The sequence below is a fragment of the Nelumbo lutea genome, chromosome 4 (assembly GCF_056320005.1).
Source record: "Nelumbo lutea isolate HS-2025 chromosome 4, American lotus-T2T, whole genome shotgun sequence".
Classification (NCBI taxonomy): Eukaryota; Viridiplantae; Streptophyta; class Magnoliopsida; order Proteales; family Nelumbonaceae; genus Nelumbo; species Nelumbo lutea.
The window spans coordinates 93,082,661-93,101,672 of record NC_142687.1 but is presented as its reverse complement, the minus strand read 5'-3'; the positions used below and the strand labels follow the sequence as shown (position 1 = coordinate 93,101,672).

General features: G+C 37.7%; 1 protein-coding gene across 2 annotated transcripts in view; it reads right to left on the bottom strand.

The window, feature by feature from the left end:
* LOC148861855 (long chain acyl-CoA synthetase 6, peroxisomal-like) overlaps window positions 1–18,770 on the bottom strand; it is a 98,383-nt gene extending 79,613 nt beyond the window's left edge. For both annotated transcript variants that reach the window (XR_016112749.1, XM_088983621.1), the window contains exons 1-7: window positions 18,414–18,770; window positions 7,694–7,754; window positions 7,537–7,614; window positions 7,333–7,404; window positions 7,167–7,248; window positions 6,886–6,991; window positions 6,695–6,771 (exon numbers count right to left, since the gene is read on the bottom strand). Coding sequence is in view for 1 of the 2 variants with exons in the window: in XM_088983621.1 (XP_088839747.1) it covers window positions 6,695–6,771; window positions 6,886–6,991; window positions 7,167–7,248; window positions 7,333–7,404; window positions 7,537–7,614; window positions 7,694–7,754; window positions 18,414–18,528 (591 nt within the window). In the remaining variant the exon portion in view is untranslated. The remainder of the gene's footprint in view (window positions 1–6,694; window positions 6,772–6,885; window positions 6,992–7,166; window positions 7,249–7,332; window positions 7,405–7,536; window positions 7,615–7,693; window positions 7,755–18,413) is intronic.
* Window positions 18,771–19,012: the final 242 nt, after the last annotated feature.

The window sequence follows — 19,012 nt, the reverse complement described above, 5'->3', positions numbered from 1 at the left end:
TTCTTATTTTATCACCCTGTAAGTTAGCGCTGTAATTCTATATAAAGCTGTGTATATGCTCCTTCCAAGGCAATACAATCAATTCATTTTTTCTCTCAAATTCTCACATGGTATCAGAGCTGGTCCCGACCTAATCTAAACATAGTATCTCTTCGGTCATCTCTACTGCTGCTGGTTCAAGAACTCTCTAACAGTATTTGGGAGGTTCTTGAGTGTCCTTGATTCTTCTTCAAGATCGGCTACAGATCTGAACTCTACATTTTTTTTCTTCTTCTGGACTGCTGCGCCATCGGATTCATCCTTTTTCTTGAATCTCTTTGTAGAGGCATCGGATCAGTCTGAAATCTTAGATCTGGTGTTGCCCAGAGCAGATTTACTGAATCCCTTTGGTTTGGTTTGGATCAGTTTTGATTTTGAGAGGTTTCGATCCACTCTTCAGTTTGGCGGAGCATTACAGTTACCTTTTTTAGACATTGGCTGAAAGATTCTTTAGGCCTTCATCGCCAACCCTTACTAAATTTTCCAGACCTTCATTGTCTGTTTTTCTCTCTTTCTTGAAGCCCACCCAATATGTCAGAAGCCACCGTATCAAATACCACTGCACAATCGGAAGAAGTTTCCTCCCATCAAGCATCTGGCAACCTGCAAAACATTCAGGCAGCATATAGGTTGAATGAGAAAATTTATTTGAAGTGGTCTCAGTTTGTTTGAACATATTTAAAGGGAAAAGGAAAGCTTAGCCATCTCTTAGGGACGGGAACGAAGGAAGGAGATCCAAGATTTGATGCATGAGACGAAGCTGACTCCATGATCATGTCATGGTTATGGAATTCAATGAACCCTGAAATCAGCGACACGTGTATGCTTTTATCCATGGCTAAAGAGATCTGGGATGCCGTCCGACAAACATATTCAAAGGCACGTGATGCAGCACAAGTGTATGAAATTAAAGTCAAGACTGGAGCAACTAAACAAGGCAGCAAGACAGTTACCGAGTACGCAAATTTACTGCAGAACCTGTGGCAAGAACTCGATCATTATCGGTGCATTGAGACTAAATGTGTAGCGGATGCAGCAATCCTAAAGAGTTTTATCGAAAAAGATCGTGTTTAAGACTTTCTTGCAGGACTCAACGCAGAATTTGATCAAGTTAGGGTCCAGATTCTCGGCAAAGAAGAGGTACCATTTCTAAATGAGACTATTTCTCTTATTCGTGCTGAAGAAAGCCGTAGGGGGGTTATGCTTGAACCCCAAGTACTAGAAGGTTCGGCCATGGCTACAAGGATGGAACAGCCGAAAATACTGGAAGGAATGAAAACAGATTTGTCCTCTGCACGGGACAACAAGGAGTCTCTTTGGTGTACCTATTGCAAGAAACCAAGGCACACCAAAGAGAAGTGTTGGAAGCTGAATGGTAAACCATCGAACAGGGAATGGGGCTACCGAGGAGGACAACAGAAGAGTCGAAATCAAGCTAACTTCACCACGAATCAGCCGAGCCAAGAAAAGCCTCCAGACAAGACCAAGTTCAATAAGGAGGAGATCGAAAAGTTAAGGGGGCTTCTGGGATCGTTGGATAAACCTAGTGGTGCAGGCTCTCTTGCAATCTCAAGTAAGTTTTCTATTCCTCACGGACTAAATGTCTCAGATGAACCTACTAGGTATTTATGGGTTATTGACTCAGCAGCCACATATCACATGACTCACTCCTCACTACATTTTAGCACTTATACCCCTGCCCAAGCAATCGAAAAATAACCATTGCAGACAGTTCCCTTACTACTGTAACTGGCCTTGGGGATATCCATATTAATCCATCACTTACACTAAAAACTATCCTTCATGTTCCCAAATTGTCCACTAACCTGGTATCCATCCAAAAACTCACCCATGACATGAACTGTAATGTGCTTTTCTATCCTTTCAAGACCAAGATTCGGAGAAGAGGATTGGACTTGCTAAGGAGAAGAATGGACTCTACTATCTTGAAGAATCATGCAAATCAAATATTGTCCAGGATAAGTTATCTCTGTCATTCCTTTCACCATCCAACAAAAACACCATTTGGATTCATCACTTTAGACTAGGACATCCATCATTTGGAATTCTGAAAACTATGTTTCCCTCCTTGTTTAAAGGATTGAGTGTTGAATATTTTCATTGTGATGTGTGTGAATTTGCAAAACACAAGCGTGTGCCCTTCCAATCAGTAACAAGAGAAGTTCAGTCCCATTCTTTTTGATCCATAGTGATATTAGGGGACCCTCCACAGTTCCAAATGTGTTTAGCTCACGATGGTTCGTCTCTTTTATTGATGATTACACTAGGGTCTCTTGGATCTTTCTTCTTAAATCTAAATCAGATGTAAGTAGTGTACTCCCAAATTTCCATTACATGATTCAAAATCAGTTTGGGGTCAGAATCAAAAGATTTAGATCGGATCATGCACGGGATTATTTCAACCAAACTTTATCCCCATATTTTCAAAAAGAAGGGATTATCCATGAATCCTCCTGCATTAATACTCCACAACAAAACGGAGTAGCAGAAAGGAAGAATTATCATCTACTAGATGCAACCCGAGCCTTACTTTTCCACCGGCATGTTCCAAAAACCTATTGGGGGGAAGTTGTGCTTACAGCCGCATACATTATAAACCGATTACCTTCGAGGGTGCTGGGATTTAAAACACCAATGGAAACACTTTCTCAATTTTATCCCGATCTAGTACAACAAATAATCTCACCCCAAGAATCTTTGGATGCACTGCTTTTGTCCATGTCCATAGTCATAATAGAGGGAAGTTAGATCCAATAATCGTCAAGTGTATTTTTGTGGGTTATTCATCCGAAAGGGTTATAAGTGTTACCACCCACCTACCAAAAAATTCATTGTCTCTATTGATGTCACTTTTGAAGAAAAAACACCATATTTCACTCAACCTTATCTTCAGGGGGAGTCCTTGTCATTCATTGAAGATAAGGACAAAGATTTGTTCCCGCTTGGTCTACCTACAGTTTCTCAACACCCAAACTCAGCATCTATACCAGTTCAATCTGTATCTGCACCTATCGAACCACCTCAAACCAAACCAACTTCTTCACCCATTCATACCAGACCCATGATAGAGAATGTTGAACTTTGTGACTCTATGAGATTCCAGGTATATTCAAGAAGAAGAGACCAGGATCCTAATCTTGTGCAGGTTCAAGATTCAACTACTAATCCTGAGAATGAGGTAAATACAGTTCCAGAAATTTCTTCTGAATTAGCACCTGACCAAGATCTTCCTATTCCCCTTAGGAAAGGCACAAGAGAATGCACTAAACATCCCTTATATCCCTCAGCAAATTTTGTGTCCTTTAAAAAATTCTCACCATCACATAGGAGTTTCCTAGTTATTCTAAGCACCATTCATATTCCTAATACTTTATCTGAGGCATTATCTGATGAGAAATGAAAAGATGCTATGAGAGAAGAGATACAGGCTCTAGATAAGAATCAAACATGGGAAATTGTTGACCTACCACCAGGAAAGAAACCCGTGGGCTGCAATTGGGTTTTCACAGTAAAGTACAAGTCAGATGGCTCTCTAGAAAGATACAAGGCAAGACTCGTGGCAAAGGGATATACACAAACCTATGGTGTTGACTATTAGGAGACATTCGCTCCAGTAGCTAAGATGAACATGGTAAGAATTTTGTTGTCACTAGCAGCTAACTTCGACTGGTACTTGGAGCAATTTGATGTAAAGAATGCTTTTCTTCACGGTAATTTAGAGGAGATATACATGAATATTCCTCTGGGCTTCAAAGAAAATCTAAAAGGAAATAAAGTTTGCAGGTCGAAGAAAGCACTATATGGTCTCAAGCAATCACCTAGGGCATGGTTTGGAAGATTTACTAAAGTTATGCTTGCCATCAGATACAAACAAAGTCAGGGAAATCATACACTCTTTATAAAGCATTCGGATGCAGGGGGAGTTAGGGCTCTTCTGGTATATGTCGATGACATAATTGTGACAGGAAATGATGAAAAGGAGAAAGAAGCCTTGAGAAGATGCCTAGTCAGAGAATTCGAAATAAAAGAACTTGGGAGACTGAAGTATTTTCTAGGGATTGGAGTAGCTCATTCCAGAGAAGGCATCTTTATCTCACAACAGAAATATGTAACAGATCTTTTAAGAGAGACAGGAAAGCTAGCATGCAAACCATCCTCCACACCGATTGAGCCAAATCACAAATTGGAAGAAGCAAATGAAGATCCAGTCGTGAATAGGGAAATGTACCAAAGATTAGTAGGAAAACTTATATATCTTGCCCACACAAGGACAAACATAGCATATGTTGCGAACGTGATTAGCCAGTTTATGCACAACCCGAAAGAGGCTCACCTACAGGCGGTCTATAGGATACTACATTACCTAAAGGCTAATCCTGACAAAGGAATCTTGTTTAAAAGAAATATTGTATTAGCCCTAGAGGCATGCACTGATGCAGATTATGCAGGCTCTCCCGTGGATAGGCGGTCCACTACAGGTTATTGTACGTTCCTTGGAGAAAATCTTGTGACATGGAGGAGTAAGAAGCAGAATGTGATAGCTAGATCAAGTGCGGAGGTAGAATTCAGGGCAATGGCTCAGGGAGTATGTGAATTACTATGGCTCAAGATAATTTTGGAAGACCTAAAGATCAGATGGGAAAGTCCAACGAGATTATTCTGCGACAACAAGTCAGCTATTAACATTGCTCACAATCCCGTCCAACATGACAGGACAAAGAACATTGAGATAGATAGGCATTTCATAAAGGAAAAGCTAGATAGCGGATTAATTTGCACTCCATACGTCTCAACGAAAGGTCAACTGGAAGATGTGCTGACAAAAGGTCTTCGCAGTGTGGCATTCCAAGGACTTATCTCCAAGCTGGGAATGAAAGATGTATATTCACCAGCTTGAGGGGGAGTGTTGGAAAGTAGAAGATTGACTCTCTTATTGATTCTCCATAATTTTAGGTCCATCAGTTTAGGAAACATACATAAGTTAGTTTCCTAGAATCATGGGATATTAATTGGAGAATCCCACAGATATAAAAATTAGTTTTCTAGGAAAAGCTAGTTTCCTATTTTATCACCATGTAAGTTAGCTCTGTAATTCTATATAAAGTTGTGTATATGCTCCTTCCAAGACAATACAATCAATTCATTTCTTCTCTCAAATTCTCATACTCCCTTTTCCAGATTATTCTTGTGGAGCCTCTAATAACTCTCCACCACCTCCTTATAGACACCCTACCAAAGATTTCTATCGGACACTAGTTCTTCTATGTTACCTCACCAACACTACCGGAAGGGAAGGATGGCTGGAAGATGGTTTCTGAAAAACTCCAACATGGAAGAACCATTGTCTACCCCGTCCCAACCTAGGCCCTAAACCAGTCTGACTAAAAAGTGTGTATCTTTATATTATATTATATTATATTATATATAAAATAGTTCTAAGTAGGCTTCAAAAAAAATTAAAAAAAAAAATCAATTTGCACGTAGGACTGGAGCAAGACGGGGTAAATTCGGGGATCCCTATTCCCTACGGGGAAAAGGATGGGGTTGGGACTTTTAGCCCTTTAACCCCTTTTGAGTTCGCGGTCGGGGACAAGGCATGGGAAACCCAGCCCCGCCCTGCCCTGTTTCCATTCCTACCGACAGGCAAACCATTTGCCTTTTATCTTCAAAGATCTCTGTGACTGTCACATACCACCCTTTCCTATTCCACCGCAGCACCATCTCATACCTTCTATTCGGTATACTCAAAGAACTTTTCCACCCTTGTTCTAATAGAAAGCATTGCACCATCAACAAAACCCTTCAACCATTGTGTGGCTTCTATGACTAGGAAGATTGTAGCTTTCCTCTCATCCCTGATCATTAAAGACCAACTCCTACATTTTTCAAAGAGCAAACTTTTAGCTTCAACCTGTAAAGGCCTTTTCCACTTCCCTGCAGCCATAAACTTCCCAGTCTCCTCCATTTCAACATCCCCTTCCTTTGTCTTGGTAAAATTAAAGAATACTAAATCATCAGCAACCTGTAACAAGGGAATCTCCAAGTTATTCTCACCCACTGTAATACCTTCCAAAAAAACACCCGATACTGCTCTCAATGTCAATTTCCCGAAAACTTCCATCACACAAATAAAAGTAGGAGAGACAAGGGATCCCCCTGTTGGTCAAATCATTAAATGGTTTAAATTGATTATTACAAGGTTTTTCATGTTTTAAGGCCCACTTATGATTTGTTATATAACAGAACACTTGTTAGACCATGAAACTCGTAAGTACTGACAAATCAATTCATTTGTCTAGACAAAAGGATCATAAAATTAACATATGATTTCTGGGATGATTTTCAAGATAGAATCCTCCAAAAGAGCAATAAAATCTACCATATAGATCACAAAAAAAATTAAGAAGATGATTACTTAAGTTAGGATCAGATTTTCATAGCCCACTAATATTAAATATTAGCATATAACGTGCTAGCTCACCATTTATCAAAAAAAAAAAGAGTTCTAGCTCACCAGTATTCAAAAAAATGTACAAGCATTCATGGTGTGGGATGACCAAAGAAGATGTACTTGACTAACTTATAGGGATTAGTTAGAGTGTTAAATTGTGAAAGAAACCAGGAACAAACTCACAATGTTTAGTGTCTGTTGGACACAAAATATTGCTTGTACACCAGCATGGTTCACAACATACTTGACAGCATCTGGGCCTGCACGGGAAGAAAACAAAAAAGAAAAAAGAAAAAGAAATTTTAACTACCCTGCGGGCATAGGCAAACTAGGAATGAATCCATTTATAGCTCATTGAACCGACAAGAACCCACCGAGAGTGTCATACAAAGGAACAGAGATGTAAGAATATGCGGAGCAGGCATGATCAGCAATCAGCCACTCAGGTCTGTTGATAAAATATAGTCCAATACAAGATCCCTGCACCCAAAAAATTAAAGCACAAAAAGAAAAATTGGATTTTCGGTGAAGATTATGGACCTACAACTTTAGATACGCAACCAGATATTGAAAACAATTTTAAGATTCACAAAGAAACAAAAAAATAAAAACAAATGGCAATGATAAACAAGATTATCTGAAGATGAAAACTCACTTTTGGTATTCCATGGTACATCAGACCAGAACCTATCGCTGACCGGTAAGTACCTGCTCCTCCATATGTGATCCATTTATACCTTTGAGTTTAGAGGATTAATATAAGTAAATAAGGGAATGAAAATGAAATTGCAATTTGCAGTTTAATATTGTAAATAACTTACTCCCCAACTGTTCCATCCACCCTAATTCGTGTACCCAAATACTTGTGATCATGAAAAGTCTCAACTGCATGCCTAAATTCATAACATTAGAGGAAAGACATAAGCTTCCAGATAAGCCATTTAAGTCTTTCAGATGACATAAATGATACGATTGGGTACTTAAAGCTAGAGGACTAGTGGAGAATAGAAGGGACGCATACTTACACAAAGTTGTCATGCAGAGTTCCAATTTGAGGATGATCTGGAAATCTATTCACAAGCATCAAAGGAGATTGTGCAGATCTGCCATCCAATAATTGTATCTTAAACAATTTTGACAAACTAGTTAGAGGCAGTTGGGGTAAAAAAGGCACCAGCCTACCTATATACGTTCCACTTTCCTGTTTGTAATTTCTCCGGAAGCACAACACTGTAGCCCTGCCCTGTTCCAGATTTTAAGCCAATAATGTGCACAAGCATAAAGGCAGAATGAGGTAGAATAAGAAAAAATAGATAAGAATAATTCTACTTGATCAGTGATTGTTAAACAGGATAACCCTCCTCCCAAGAAAAAAAAAACAAAAATTCATGGCAACCAAAAGAAATACTGAAGAAGCAAAGCACAACAAATCCCAGGTACCAAATTATTTAAAACAACATCAGTGAGTCATTAGCAAAGTGTAGAGAAGACTGATGTGGACCCCACTGTATTCGTACGGCAGCATTATTTCAGTTAGTTATGACAGTGTTAGTTGGTAGTTATTTCAGCTTTATTATTAGTTATCTTTTATTCTATTTGCCATGTAAGCAATAAGGGCAATTCAGCCCTTTTACAACTAATCAACATTTATATAAATATTAAGAGTGGATCGGCAGATGTTAAGACCTTCCCTCTCTCTTTTCTGAAATTCTCTTCGTGTGCTTCTTCTCTTCTTCTCCTCTCTTCTTCTCCTCTTCAATTTTTGCATCTGTTTTTCTTTTAAATTCAAGACAGATTTTAGTCTTGATCGACTACTCAAAGGAAAATTTTCTTATGAATCCATGCATCCAACTAGGCCTCGGAGAATAAAAAACAGTAAAACATGGATCAGAAAAATTGCATGGTTTAAATTAAAATTCCTTAACCTAGAATCCCATGGTTTCATTGGCCATGCTCCATATATAGCTTGCCAACTATGAATATGTAATAACATAAAATAACAATTTAGTCATTAGGGATGCTATCAGTTTTAAGGTCATAAATGCAAATGCATGCATACATACACCCACCAAGATTTTTTTTTATTTAAGAAGAGACAAAGTAAGATTTTCATTAAGAGAAATAAAATACCCTGTACAGCTAGAGGCTGTAACGAACATATAAAATAACTAAGCCACCATCCCATCAGCAATTACAAAAAGATTTACATAATCAAAAAGGGAACTGTAATCTGAACTGTTTAAGTTAAACTGAGCTGATGACCAAGAAAACAGTTTTCCCACAATTTTTTTCCATACATCCTCCACCTGGCTGCCTTTGTTCTGAAAGATTCTAGAGTTCCTTTCCTGCCATAATGTCCACCACACTACTCCAAGAATCATTTTCCAAACGGCCTTTCCTCTTTTGTTCAGACCTTGTAGATGCCACTCTTTCAAGAAACTCTCCACCAACACCGAGTAACAACCCTTGAAGGAAAACAAGCTGTACCCTGTCAACCAGATGATAGAAGAGAATTTTCAATGTAATAACAGGTGATCAACAGATTCATCCGCCCTGTCACACAGAACACATTCTGAAGAATCAATTTCCACCCAGAAATACTCCAGAAAGTGGAGAGTTTTTGAAATTTGGCAGGAGCTGAGTTTAAGACTCAAGGGGAAGGTGTTTTGGGGGCTGGAAACATGGGAGAAAACAATTTTCAAATTACTACTATTAAATTTGATGGTTCTAATTACTTGGAATGGGCTCAGTCAGCCATGATGGCAATTGGGGGCAGAGAGAAGTTAGGTTATGTGAATGGAGATGTAAAGAAACCAGCCAAGAAAGGCCCTTCATATGCCAAATGGGTTCAAGAGAACTATTTGGTCATGACTTGGCTGTGTAACTCTATGCAGCCTCATATTAGCCACAATTATTTGTGGGCAAAAGCAGCTAAGGAAATTTGGGAAATGATGAAGGAAACCTACTCTCAGCCACTCAATGTTGATAGGGCCTATGAATTAAAATGTGAAGTAAATAATCTCAAACAAGGGGAGAAGCCAGTTTCAGTTTATTTCAATACTTTGAAATCTTTATGGCATGAAATTGATCATCTAGAAACTATTGAGTGGGAAAGTCAAAATAATGCAAAAACCTATAGAAAACAGGTTAAGACCAATAGGTTTTTGAATTCCTAGCTGGACTGAATTCAAAGTATGATATTGTGAGACAACTGCTCACAAAGGGAGAGTGTGACCTTATCTCAAGCTATTCTCTAGTGCATAGTGAGGAAACTAGGAGAAAGGTTATGTTGCAGTTTCAGCTTATGGAATCAGCCCTGGCAGCCATGAAACCAAAATTTGGGGGTGACAAGGAAAGGGACATAAAGAAAGAGGATAAGAAGAATTTAGTTTGTGACCACTATAAGAAGCCAAAGCACACCAAGGACTCTTGTTGGAAGTTATATCCACATTTAATGCCAACATAGCTCAGAAATAAAAAGGGGAATGCCAAAGTGGCTATTACTACTGATGGTGCATCCTCTTCCAGCACAAGAGCCACATCCTTAGACACTTTAGCCATTGTCTGAGCTACTCTGACTCAGTTAGAAAGTGAAATTGGTAATTCATCCCCCTCATCTCAGCCACTAATTACATCTGCTACTCCTACTTCGACATTTGCTCATTCAGGTACACGGGCATCAGCATATCATGTTTCAGGCCCAGGTAACAATGGACCTTATTGGGTCATAGATTCAGGTGCATTTGACCACATGATAGGCTTATCTTCTTTGTTCACTACTTATTGCTTATCCTCTGGCAAAGATAGAGTATCCATTGTTGATGGATCCCTTGTTCCCATCTCTGGGAAGGGAAACATTAGATTATCGGTTGTCATCTCCTTATCCTTAGTTTCACTAAAAATCAAAATTGTTCAGTACTTTTTTTCCTGATCCATGTATTATCCAAGATCTGGAGATAAGGAAGGTGATTGGGATTGGCCGTGAGACGAATGGAACCTACCTAATTAGAGGGTGTCTGCATGGGGAAGATAGAGAAATTGGAAGGTCTTTTGTTTCTCAGTCTGTGAGTCAGATTATGCTTTGTTATAATCGGTTGGGTCACCTGTCTTTTAAGTCTTTAAGGAGTTTGTTTCCTAGTTTATTTGAGTCGGTCCAGATGTCTAGTTTAAAATGTGAAAGTTGTGAACTTGCAAAGCATTGTAGAACAACCTATTCTTTGAGCGATAAAAGAAGTACTATTCCTTTTGAAATTGTGTATACTGATGTTTGGGGACCATATCATATAACTGCTATGGGGGGTACCAATACTTTTTGGTGTTTGTTGATGATTATACTCATTTTTCATGGGTTTATCTTATGCACTCTCGAGATGAGGTCCCTACTCTGACTTGGAATTTCCATCAAATGATCCTAACCCAGTTTGAAGTCAAAATCAAAGTTTTCAGATCAAATAATGCCAATGAGTATTTTGCAAAACCCTTTGCCTCATATTTCCTTGACCATGGAGTCATTCATCAGAGCATTTGTCCCCGTACACCTCAACAAAGAGTTGATAAGAGGAAGAATAGGCATATATTGGAGGTAGCTAGAAGCATTATGCTAAACTCCAATGTTCCTATATGTTTCTAGGGGGATGCTATCCATACAACCGTGTACCTCATCAACAGGGTTCCTTCTCGAGTCTTAGACATGAAAATTCCATTCAGCCTCTTATATCCCAATAAGGACTTGTTCACTATTCCCCTTAAAACCTTTGAATGTACTTGTTTTGTTTAGATTCTTGGGCCTCATCGTTCTAAGTTTGACCCTAAAGCTTCCAAATGCATATTTCTTGGGTATGCACAAAATCAAAAGGGGTAATTGCTGCTATGAACCTACTTCTGGGAAACGGTTTGTTTCTATGGATGTGACCTTCTTTGAAGATGTTCCCTACTATCATAGAGTTTCTTCTCAGGGGAAGAGTAGTGAGATGGGTTCACCCACACCCACATCAGAAATTCCTTTACCTGTCCCAATCACTGAAGGGGAGTGTAATGAGGAGGGTTGTCATAAGTGTAAGGAGTTGAGGGTGTTTCATAGGTGGTGGAGACAAGTTGATTTCAGTCCTCAGCAATCCAGGCCAACTATAGTTTCCTCTGCAACTCCAGACCCAGATACCACAACTCCCTCACAGCCTACTACATAAGAGCCATCACTGAGCCTAATGAGATGCCTCCCATTACTGAGCCTTCACCTCCTTTGGATGATCCTAATCTTCCAATTGTACTTCATCTATAGCATGTACTTCATCTATAGCACATTGTATTTCTTAGTTTTTTACTTATGACCATTTGTCTCCATCCATGGTTCAAAGTATCGATACGATATGCCCCGTATCGGGCGTATCGTATCGTATCTTTTGAAAACAATACGGTCTGAAACGCCTCCAATTTTTTTAATAATAAAAAGCATGCTAAAAGCTTCCCAAAAAACCAAAATTTGAAAACAAAAACTAAAAAAAAAAATAGAGCTTCGGCCATTTCTAAGTGTCGATACGATACGACCGAAACTCGTATCATATCAATACTTTGAACCTTGTCTCCATCCTATAAGTCCTTTTTAGCACCTATCTCTACTATTCCCATTCCAATGACAGTGCAAGAAGCCTTGTCAATACCGGAGTGGAAGGATGCCATGAAAGTAGAAATGGATGCTCTTCTCTAAAACAATACGTGGGAATTAGTTAATCAGCCAAAAGGGAAGAAATTGGTCGGATGTAGATGGGTATTTACAGTGAAACATAATGTTGATGGCTCTGTTGAGAGGTATAAGGCCAAAGTAGTTGCAAAGGGGTTTACACAGGCTTATGGCATAGACTACTTGGAGACTTTTGCACCGGTAGCCAAGATGAGCACTATCAAAGTTTTGTTGTCCATTACAGCAAATTTCTCATGGCCATTGTTCCAAATGGATGTTAAAAATTCCTTCCTCAATGGTGATCTGCAAGAGGAGGTATACATGGAGTTACCTCCTAGATTCTACAATATAGAAGTAGGGAAGAAGGTTTGCCGGTTGAATAAAGCCTTATATGGACTGAAACAATCACCAAGAGCATGGTTTGATAGATTTAGACTAGCTCTTGGAAAATTCGGCTATGCCCAAGCCCAATCAGATTACACTCTTTTCATTAAGAAAACAGACTCCTCCTAGACTCTACTTGCTACTTATGTGGATGATATTGGGTGACAAGGAGTGATACCCATGAGATTGACTCTCTTAAACAACTACTTCACCAAGAATTTGAAGTCAAAGACTTGGGAGAACTACATTATTTCTTGGGTATTGAAGTAGCCCAGTCCAAACATGGGATTTTTGTCTCCCAAAGGAAGTATGTTCTTGACCTTCTGGAGGAAACTGAAAAGCTAGGTGTTAAACCAGTTAACACACCCATTGAACAAAACCACAAGATTAGAACCAAAGGTGGAGAGCCCCTTAAAGACAAGGTTATGTTTCAAAGGTTGGTTGGGAAACTATTTTACCTTTCCCTTGCTTGACTAGACATTTCTTATGCAGTCAATGTAGTTAACCAGTACATGCATTCTCCCAAAACCACTCACCTTCTTACAATTGAGAGGATCCTTGCTTACCTGAAGAGATGTTCAGGTAGAGGAAAATAATGGTCATGTAAAGATAGAAGTCTACACAAATACTTATTGGGTTTGGTGTGTTGCTGACAAGAGGTCTACTTCTGGGTATTGTGCCTTCGTAGGAGGCAACCTTGTCTCTTGGAGGAATAAGAAACAAAATGTTGCAGCACATTCTAGTGTTGAAGCAGAATACAGAGCTATGGCACATGGTGTGGCTGAAGTATTATGATTGAGGTCCTTGTTTGAGGAACTGGGAATTGCTTATGAGAAGCCTCTGATGCTATATTGTGATAATTAGACTACTATTAACATCGCTCACAATCCGGTACAGCATGACAGAACTAAACATATTGAGGTGGATCAACACTTTATTATAGAGAGAGTTGCCTCTCAAGAAGTGTGTCTTCCATATATTGCCTCTAATATGCAGCTTGCTGATCTCTTCACCAAGGCAGTTACAAGGGCTAAGTTGGAAACAGATTTACGCAAGTTGGGAATAATAAATATCTATTCCCAACTTGAGGGGGAGTGTAGAGATGTAGAGCAATAATTAGTGTTGTTATATTGCTGCTATTTTATTTATTGTGGTCCCCACTGCTGTTTTTAGTTAGTTCCCACTTTATATTTGTTGTTAGGCTGCTGTTAGCAATTTTAGTTTTATTAGTTATTTGCTTATGTAAGCAGTAGGGGCATTAATGTAATTGACATCTTATATTTTGATGTTATTATAAATAGCTGAATGGGGTGGCAACTAAGGCCATTACTCTTTCTCTCTTCTTTCTTTCTTTCTTTCTTCTTCTCTTCTTTGGTAATTTTTCTTCATTAAATTGCATCAAGAATTGGACTGATTACAGTTTGGATTTGTCAACTCACTTTTATATTAATAAAAATAAACATTACAAAGAGGTCCCTGAGAACAGAAAAAAATACAGAAAGACCCCCTGTGCCTAAAACACATAATTAAAAGCACCTTACAACAATGTTAAAAGGATTTCCAAAGAAAGTATTTTGTGTTTAATTAATTTGGCATTTTGGGTTGTAGGGTGTGGTACTCTGTAAAGCTTCTTTTTCTTATTTGGGGGGTGTCTTTTTCTTATTCGGTAGAAAGAAGGGAAATCACAAGACAACCACACTCACTCAACAAAGCCCTGGGCTTCACTTCACCAACTCCAAAAGCTAGAGTAGAGGAGAAAGAGATAGGAGAGCTCTAAAGCTACTCAAGGAAAATTTTCAACTCAAATTTTGGATGCCTTTACACTATATGGGGAGGGTTATTTAATGTAGGAGCCAAGGCCTAGCAATCAATCCTAACCATTAGCTTAGAGAAATTTTAACTATGGATTTGAAGTAACTCATGACCTTTCATTCCCCCAATAAACTCTATGAATCTTCCTCTAAATATGACCAGATACAAATCCCTTCATCTCCCCAAGAAAGGTTATGTTTGAAGATTTAATGGCCTCTTAATAAGTAATAACCCTCTTTAATCTCTCATTAATTGAGGAGTTACATGATCCTCCTGTGTTTCATGCATTAAATACTACTGCATCATTAAATGTCAATAATTTCAAGGATATTCTACAAATAAGAATAACAAGGAGCGACAAAGATCACCAACTCAGAGAAATCCTCCAAAAACTAGACAATAATTGAACATAATTTTTTAAAAAATGCTAAGAGCATGTGTGTCAGAGATGATAAGAACAGATCCCAACATATACATACACCATTGAAGTGGAAATTCTATAAAAAATCCAATATGATTCACAAACAGCAACTCTCCATGAAAAAGTGTATCAAAACCCTTTAATTTTTTTATCAGTAAAAAGAGAAAATCCCTTAAATTTTTTCTCTCTCATAAAAGGCAACAGAGAGTAAAAAGCTTTCTAATTCAAAGTAGAAAAGAGCTACCACACCATAAATATCTGCTCAGCAAAGTAATGATAAAAGAAAGTATCATTACTATATTCTTCCAATATGATAGAGAGCACAGCCCAACCAAATCAAAAGAGTAACAAGGTAGCAGCAATACCACAAATAAAAGATAATCAAAAACTTTGAATATGATTCGGACTTCAGCAGCCAGGGTTTTTGTGGAAGTGGATCTTCTACACGAAAATCCTTCGAGAATCTGGATTGGAATTCGTAAAGAGGGTTTAGGCAACATATAGTCTATGAAGACTTGCCAAAATATTGTATTCATTGTTTCAAACAAGGGCATGAGAGTGAATGCACAACCAAGGAGAAAAAGAAAGACCCAATGAACACCGATGGTGTAGTGGAGAAGAATACAGCCAAAAAAGAAGATACAAGGGTACAATCCAAGAACATAGTGATGATTTTTCGACCAACGGGTGGTAAGGTGAAATCCTTTGATCATGACTCCAATGGTAGGCCGATTCGACTGATTGAGGGAGAAACATTAGCTTCGAGTGAGCCTATAGAGAAGGTTGCTAAAGATGTTGTTAAAGATACCCAGCCTCTCATGAAGCATAATCTTTGGAGGAACCTTTGGATCAAGGGAAAGATATAGAGGAAAGGGTGTTTATGTTTTACCTAAAAAGGACTGCACTATTATAGAAGAAGAAACAATTTCAAATCCGAAAGTCAATCTTTGCAGGTTCCAGAAATGGCTCAAAAGAATGGAGGGAATGGCACTCGAAGAAATTCCAATATGGAATCTAAGGATGAATGTGAAGCTCAAGATGAAGTTGTCAAGAAGGCGAGATGTCATATATGGATGGTATAAAAGGTTGAAATTCTTTGTCACCATAATAAATCAATGAAGCTTGGATGACATGGAGATAGGACATTGCAAGATCTCTTTAGTGGATCATGCCAACATTGAATACGGGAGTTGTAGACACTCATACGAAGAACATTAGCCCAAGGTTTAAAATTTCGACACAATATGCCTGATAAGGACAAATCATATTGCATCTTTGAATAACTGATAGGGGGAACAATAAGAATTGGTTGTTTAATTTTTCCACCATATCACCCTGTATCAATGGAGACGCTATGATTCCTAAAGGGTGGAAATGGAATATATATATAGGGGTAAGAAGGCTTTTAACTCCCAAAAGAAGCCTTTTTTTTACCCCCAAAAGCCCCTAAGATTGTGATATTTTCAAAAGCAAACAAGTGTCAATCATCAAATTTTGTGAAGATTTTTAAAATTTTGGAAAATATTGCAAAAAAAAAGTTTTTTTTTTCAACTTTTCTCAGAATATATTGTGATTTCTTTTTCTTTTTTTTTTTTTTTTTGAATGCTTGAGAATGGTCAAACATATGTTGATCTACACTTCTTGTGTTGAAAATCATAGATTTTCTGGTGTTATGTGTGCATATATATATATATATATATATATATATATATATATATATATATATATATATATATATTTAATTTGCCCATAAAGATTGAGTATGTTATAGATCTATAGGTAATCTATCATATCCATTGGACCATAGAACAATTGAAATTTCTCCTTCAATATTTTCTTTTATTTTTTTGTAATGTTTTGAATTAAATAACAAAAATATTTATTTATATTTTCTTGTGATATGGCCATAAGGATTCAGTGTGTTGTAGATATATGCATGGTTCAAAGTATCGATACGATACGCCCCGTATCAGGCGTATCATATCGTATCTTTTGAAAACGATACGGTCCAAAACGCCTGTTTCCAAGTGTTTCGGACCCCCAATTTTTTTATAATAAAAAGCATGCTAAAAGCTTCACAAAAAAACAAAATTTGAAGAAAAAAACTTAAAAAAATAAAGTTTCGGTTGTTTCTAAGTGCCGATACGATACAGCCGAAACTCATATCGTATCGATACTTTGAACCTTGGATATATGGATGATCTATAATATCCATAGAGCAATTGAAATTTCATCTTCAATATTTTTTCATTTTTGAAATTTTTGAAATTAAAAAATAGATAGTAACTATTTTAATAAGAAATAATTATTAATTATATATTCATTTAGAGGTTGTACAAATGTATGTTTTATGGTTAGGTAGGATAATTAAGCATTGATTTTTTTAAGGAAATTTGAAAACTAGATAAAATTACATAAAGAAAGAAATTGATATATTAAATATGATATGATGATACAATTTTAGGATTTCTTTTTAATTAAGAAGTAGAAATGGATATACCATAAACCGACACAATTTCATGTCAAAAAAATAATTTTTATTTTTTATTTATTTTAAAGTAAAAACAATTAGAAAATAACCATTTGAATACCAAAAGAGTTATTACTTTCATTCTTGTGAATGATTTCTAGTTTAGGGATCTAGAATATTAAATTCTTTCATTGTAGCCTCCATGGTTCAAAGTATCGATACGATACGATACGCCCCATATCAGGCGTATCGCATCGTATCTTTTGAAAACGATACGGTACGAAACGCCTGTTTCCAGGGGTTTCGGACCCCCAATTTTTTTAATACTAAAAAGCATGCTAAAAGCTTCCCAAAACTCGTATCGTATCGATACTTTGAACCTTGGTAGCCTCTTAGAAGTAAGAAATATGAATTCAAATGTGAAATGTCAAGTGTAAACATGATAGTTAGATACTTGGTTATATTTGAATGTACCATTTAAATGCGTTCTTGAATGTTGATTATAATATTTTTCATCATAAAACCCAATCAAATATATCATTTTTTTGTACATATACCTATTGATGTCTTATATTTGGTGTTATTGATGTATTTTTATGATTTATTGAAATATCTATATTTGTTTCAAATACACACACCGTGTTTCCATACTTTAAACCTTGCATTAAACGAAATGGTGAGGGTTTAGTGAACTGATAACAGTTGGTGAAAGTAAAGAAAAAAGATAAAAATGACGGTAAAAAACATCCTGGATATGATCCAAGTTCGAAGGTGGATAAGGAAAACAAGGTTATCACCCCCGATATACTTCAGAAAAAAATATATTTTATATTTCTTTTGCTGGTATATGGAGCAATTTCTTGCTCCTGATGTACTTTGGAGGGTCAGGTCTCCCCCCCCCCCCCCCCGCGCTGTTTGTTTGCATCAATGGAGCTTTATTTTCCTTGAAAAGCAACTGACCGCGCACTAATATAACCCGATTTTTGCAGGAACCCTAGCTTTAAGAATAGAGACAATAACCAGAATGTTTCAATTCAACTCATCAAAATTCTCGATTCAAAGTCTGAATTTCACAATTGGAACTTCGACAAAGAGAAAATTATACGATGTCAATAAACGCAACGCATAGAAGAGTTACCAGAGACGAACTCCCCAGCAGTCTCGTTCGTCCGAAGCCGCGACCAAGAGTCGCCGGAAGTAGAGATTAGATGACTTTGAAGTGCTTTCAGGCGACGGTGAGAGGATGACTCCATCAAATTTCTGAATAATCTTCGTTACAGTATATTCGGATACTGTATTCTCCAAGCTTCTATCTATGTTACTTGCTTTGTTTTCTGATCGAACTTCTTTGGTTGGACCGACATGCTCGAAGCAATGTGAACTTTTCTTATACTGATAGCGCATGCGGTTCACATTCACACTCCAGCGTAGGTAAATTGCCGCTATCACAGGGTTACGGACCGTCGGAGATAAAGAATACAGTAATTTCCTCCAGTATGTTAAACCGTTAAAGTTATCCTACCCATAATCTGGAAAAAGGGCAACAAAGGGGAAAAAAATGGTTTATGTTGCTAGTGCGCCTTTTTGAGGATTAAGGTAGGGCGTTCACGGGTCGGGTTGGGTCGGTTTATTGAGGTTTTTTCAACTGACCCGACCTGATCGGGTTACTTGAGATGGAAACCGAAATCGGTCCAGTGTTAAGCAAAACTGACCTGGTCGGTTTGAATCGGTTTGGGT